General features: G+C 39.2%; 1 protein-coding gene across 1 annotated transcript in view; it reads right to left on the bottom strand.

Moving 5' to 3' along the window:
- Positions 1–5,867, bottom strand: part of Tmem236 (transmembrane protein 236) — a 57,273-nt gene that overhangs the window by 27,396 nt on the left and 24,010 nt on the right. Inside the window, exon 3 of the mRNA XM_031369056.1 lies at positions 2,206–2,347. Coding sequence (XP_031224916.1) covers positions 2,206–2,347 — 142 coding nt within the window. The remainder of the gene's footprint in view (positions 1–2,205; positions 2,348–5,867) is intronic.

The following is a 5,867-nucleotide window of genomic DNA, read 5'->3' as shown; positions in this document are numbered from 1 at the left end:
TTAATATAAAATATTATATATTATATAAGTATAATGCAATAAAACTTAAATCAATTAAAAAAAAAAAGCAAAGAACAGAACAATTTGAAAACAGTTTCCAGGAGCCTAGAGACAGAGTGGGTGAGAAAGGTGTAGAGTCCCACATATTTCAAATAAAGACACTTGGCTTTCAAGGGAAGCTGGAGCTTGGGGGAGTACTTTTCCCTCAGTGTGTGGCCCTTGGGCTGTCATTGAATTGTCAAGTGTGACGTTGAACATAATGGCTTGTGATCTCCCATGCAAGGACAAAGTCTAAAATGAAAGGCTCTGCTTTCCTGGTGGCCTACAGGACAGACTTCCTTGCCTCCCAGAGCAAGGCAGCAGGGTGGTATGTGGCCTACAAATGACTGACTCTCTGGCCATTATCCTTGCCCCTCTGAAGCCTTCTCCATCCACCTGTTAGGGGTGATCTCCCAATCGCTGCATATTTCAAGTACACAACCAACACAATTGCATTCTTATATATTTTTGGTTGTGAGCCTAGCCTTTAACGGCTAAGCCATCTCTCCAGCCCGACAATTGCATTCTTATAATACAGCATGTCTACCATACATTAGCACATGAAAATAAATGGAACTGGAAAGAATGTATGTCTGAACAATAAAGTACTCAGGGCATGAAATACATTTTAGAGGACAGCATATATTTAATTTCAACTTTGTAGGAAAGTGGTTTGTCACAATTTTCCTAATGTGAATGTTGCCCTTTTTAATAATCCATAATCTAAACTGTGCAGTTCTCTAAATTATGAGTAGTAAGAGCAGGTGTTGCGCTGATTTTGTAGCAAAGATCTTTAAACAAAATGACTTTTTTGTTCCTTTCATTGTTGTTTTTTGAGACAGGGTCTCATAACTCAGGCTGGCTCGGGAGTTCCTGGTCCTCCTGTCTCAGCAAGAATACAGCTATGAGACACCAAACCAGGCCCAAAACTATTTTATTCCTCTAAATTTAAGAATTTAAGAACATTTCAAAATTACCATGTCAATAATGTTTTCTTGCCAGAGTGCACATTAAGCTTTATTGGTATGAAATATTAAATTAAATAATTAGTATTAGGCATTTTACAAATCTATAGGCACTACCAAAATATAAATAAATAATGATTGGTATCAAAGTATGTTTTAAAATATTTATGTCTAGGTATCTTCATTTTCAAGCTTCTCTCAGTGACTAAGAAACTGTCTCTCGCATTCCTGGCATCTGGGACTTTCTAGTGGTTTCCCCCATTCACTGCCCCATACTGTTCCCAGGGCCCAATGGTGGTAAAATTAGCCAAAATGCCCGACAGTGGGGAAATAGAACCTGAAGAGACCACCTCCAGTAGATAGATATGGCCTCCAGTTGAGGGATGGGGCCACCCGCTCACCTCAAAATCTTTAACACAGAATTGTTCCTGTCTAAAGGAAATGTAAGACCAAAAAAAAAAAAAAAAAAAAAAAAAAAAAAGAAAGAAAGAAAGAAAAAAAAAAGACAGAGAGGCCATCCAGAGAGCAGCACCTCACATTGAGACCCACCCAGTCCACAGACACCAACTCCCAACACTATTGCTGATGCCAAGATATGCTTGCAAACACAAGCCTGGTATGGCTGTCCTCTCAGAGGCTCTGCCAGCACCTGACTGAGACAGATGCAGACACCCACAGCCAACCATCAGACTGAGCCCAGGGGCCCCAATGGAAGAGTCAAGGGAAGGGCTGATGGAGCTGAGTAGGATAGCAACCCCATAGGAACAACAACAATATCAACTAAGTGGACCCCCTCGGAGCTCCCAGGAACTAAACCACCAACCAAAGAGTACATACACATGGATGGATGGGTCCATGGCTCCAGCTACATATGTAGCAGAGGATGGCCTTATCTGGTATCAATGGAAGGGGAGGTACTTGGCCCTGTGGAAGCAGGATGCCCCAGCAAAGAGGGATGTTAGAAGGGTGGGGCAAGAGTGAGTGGGTGGGCGGAGGACACCCTCTAAGAGGCAAAGGGGATGGACGGGGAGGGGGTGAGAGTTTGCATAGGGAGATCTGGAAGAGGGACAACATTTGAAATATAAATAAATAAAATAGTAAAAAAGATACAGTCGTTAAACATTTTATCAAGCAACAGAATAACAGAAAAGATGAAAGCCAAATAAAAAATTTAAGTATTGCTATTTGAAAAGATACTTACCCTTTTGACTCCCTCTTAGAGGATAATGCCTGAGTTTTTCAATAATGTCAACCACGATCAGGGACAACAGAACCAGAGATACCGGGAGATCAGGTAAGGATTCAGGCAACAAATTAGCTGAGCCATTGATATTCTTTTGAACCTGTTTTCAGAAAGCCACACAAGCACATTTAATCATTCATTCTAAACTCTGTCAATAGTTTGCAGACAGTGCCAAACTTATCATAAATGTATTTAGTGAAAATTTCAAAGCTCCAGTTTTAGCTTCTCAGGTTTGAACCACAAGTCTTTGAACCATTTCTAAATGTGTAATGAGGATTAACACAATGTTTTATATAAAACAGAGCCCCATAAATGAATGCCAAAATACAATAATATATGTAGCTCAGTTAGTAGAGCACTTCCCTAGATGTGAGGCCCTGAATTTGATTCTCATTTCTGGGGTGTGTGTGTGTGTGTGTGTGTGTGTGTGTCTATGTCTATGTCAGTATGTGTGTGCATGTGTGTGTATCTCTGTGTATATGTTGCTTATCTCTGTGTGAATCTATGTGTCTGTGTCTGTATATATTTATGTACATATCTGTTGATGTGTAAGTGTGTGCATCTGAATGTATGTATCTGTGTCTGTAAGTGTATGTGCATAAGTGTGTGTGTGTATCTGTGTGTGTGTGTGTGTATGTGTGTGTGTGTGCCTAGTAAAAGTGAAATGGGCCATTTCTTCCAATTTCCCTGCTAAGCAGAACTCTGCCAATCCCAGGAAACTCAGTCTAGCTTTCTTCTTTATCTGCTTATGATTTCTAAAATAAAGAACAGACAAAACAAGCTACAGCATGCATCTATTTATGGGGAAGTATTGGAAGTTTTCTCTCAGAGACAAGACAAAGAAGCCTTAACGACCAGTTCTAACCAGCTTGTTCTGGATATCTTAGAGCTCCTAATAAATCAAGAGAAAGCAGTAAACTGTATTTAAGAATAAAAAAATTAAACATCATTCTTATAGACTGTGTGACTATATATGGAGGAAATGCTCCCAAAGGGATATATTCTTTTTAATTACTAATGACAACAAAAACATAAAAATGATTTTAAAAGATAAAACCATTAACTGCAACTTCAGTCAGCAAGTCAATTCTAATGCTTATTCTAAAATGTATGTGAAAATTAAAAGAGCAAAAAGCTGTAGAAGAAAGAAAAGATAGAGCAATTTGATCTTCTGCTTCTGTAGAACACTTATAAAGCTGCAAGAATAGGCTGTGTGGCGAGAGTGAGCACAGGATACACAGGCAAAGTGACAAAACAGGAAGCATGGGGACAGGTCACTCACATGAACCTCCAACTTAAAGAGGACTCTATTGAAACAGACAAAGGACTGGGTTTTACAATGCAGTATCAAGCTCCTTGGGAAAAAAGCAAAATGAACAAAACTTGACCCATCCCATATCAACACAACATAAGAAAACACTTCATTAAAGCTGGACTGTAGATACAAAGGAAGAGGAGGAGGAGGAGGAGGAGGAGGAGGAGGAGGAGGAGGAGGAGGAAGAAAACACATTTTCGGGAAGATGAGATGAGGTCTGTAGGACTTTGCCCTTTAGATTCAAAAGTCATCTCAGTTCATTCACTAGAAGCATTTTGTACAGATGAAAGAGTTAGCAAATCAGACTATTTTAAGCAAAACAAAACAAAAAAAAACAACTTTTCATCAAAAGACACCAGTAAAATTGTGAAGGCAAGTGCTAATATATTACAGCACATACATTTTAAAAATGTTGTAATTTGAACATTTATACAACACTTTCAAATCAATTTTAAACAAGTCTTTATTTTTTGAGATTATAATATAATTACATCATTTCCCCTTCCCTCTCCTCCCTCATAATTCTTCCATGTTACTTCCTGTCCACCTTCTTCTCTTTCAAATGGTCTTTTTTTTCTTTAATTGTCTGTGTGTGTGTGTGTGTGTCCTCTGTAAATAAATTTTAAAAGATAAGCAAAGATGAGTGAGCAAAGATGAAAAGATGTGCAACTTTGCTAATTTGGAAAAAATGAAATCTTAAAGTCCAATGAGTTTCAAAAATAAATCCCTGAATGAGCTAAAAACCAAAGGCAAGTTCTGGTAAAGAACAGGAAGTCTAGGGATCACTCATTCTCTGCTCCTGGAGTCTGCAGACAGACATCAGACAGTCTTCCTTGATACTTGCTTGACATGACTGATTGCATCTGATGGTTGGATATTGTACAATATATAACCCATCTATTCTACTCCTGCATGTTACATCTATTGATGCATCACATCTGTAAAAATGTTTGACCTAGTTCCCAGAAACATTAGCTTGAAATGGCAACAAGTGAATTTGTTGTCAAGAACAGAACTGACCCGACTGAGGTGGTGGCTGGGCAACAGAGTCCTCGCCTCAAGTGTGCAAGGCCCCAGGTTCCACCCTCAAGACAGCAGCAACAACAACAGCAGAGCAGAACCTGTTCAACTAAAATGGAAGTTGCACCATTGGGCTGAGCTGGTGTACCTCAGAGGTACAGTATAGACTTAGCACCCACAAAGGCTCGATCCCAACACAACAAAATAAATGAATTAGAGTAGCTTCAAGATGAAATACTTGTGTCTGTAGCAATGGACATAAGTGAAATATATCTGGACATAAACACATGAATGATCCTCACATCATATTTTTGAATGAAATAGGAGAAATACATCATTAAGGAATCAATAAGCGTAGTCGTAAATTGACTTCCCCTAATAGAAACATCAAAAGTAGGTAAATGACTCTGTTGTAAAGGTCACAGTGAAGGGAGGAAGGAAAGGGAGGCCTGGCAGAGCCAGTGGGGATGGGCTACTCACGCTGCATTTTGTGTCCTAAGTTTGTTTCCATAGGGATCAGTTTTGTGGCATTCTATTGATGCTATACAGTTGTGCTTTAAGTAGGTTTCTCTTTATGTGTGACACTTCAGTGGGAATTTAATAAAAGAAGGAAAGACATGCATACAATAGGTGAGACATCTTAGGAAAGAACAAGGAAAAAGCTGCCATATGCCGAATATGATATTGCTTTTTGAACTGAAATTAGAACTCTTGGGACCGGCTCCCCCACCATCCCCAGAAGGGATGGTGCTCTCTGTCCCAGTATCTTGCAAGTTAATGACATCATTGGTAAGGCCTTTCCTGACTTCTATGGAAAGTAAGGGTCTTTCAACCTAGGATTTGCCTATGATAGTCCTGACCAACAGTTTGGTTATCTGATGGGAAACTTCATATTTCATTAAAACAAAAGTCTATCAACATAGTTAACATGTGCAAACTATTTATCAGTGGTTAGTTTAGCAAAGATAATGTAAGAATGTAGAATGACTGCCATTATTTACTCTTTCTGACTTTGCAATATATTCTTGAATCATATACACAAGCACAGCATTAATATGTATTTTAAAAACTAAATGCCAGACGATCCCTCAAATCATGGAAGTAACAATTATCTTACAATAAGGAGCGTGTGTGTGTGTGTGTGTGTGTGTGTGTGTGTGTGTGTGTGTGTGTGTATAATCAATTTGGAAGAAGACTGGAGTAAAGTAAACTGCAGAATGCCAGGCAGTGGTGGCACACGCCTTTAATCCCAGCACTTGGGAGGCAGAGGCAGGTGGATTTCTGA

This window comes from Mastomys coucha, unplaced genomic scaffold (genome assembly GCF_008632895.1).
Source record: "Mastomys coucha isolate ucsf_1 unplaced genomic scaffold, UCSF_Mcou_1 pScaffold15, whole genome shotgun sequence".
Taxonomy (NCBI): domain Eukaryota; kingdom Metazoa; phylum Chordata; class Mammalia; order Rodentia; family Muridae; genus Mastomys; species Mastomys coucha.
This window is presented reverse-complemented; position numbering and strand designations above follow the sequence as displayed.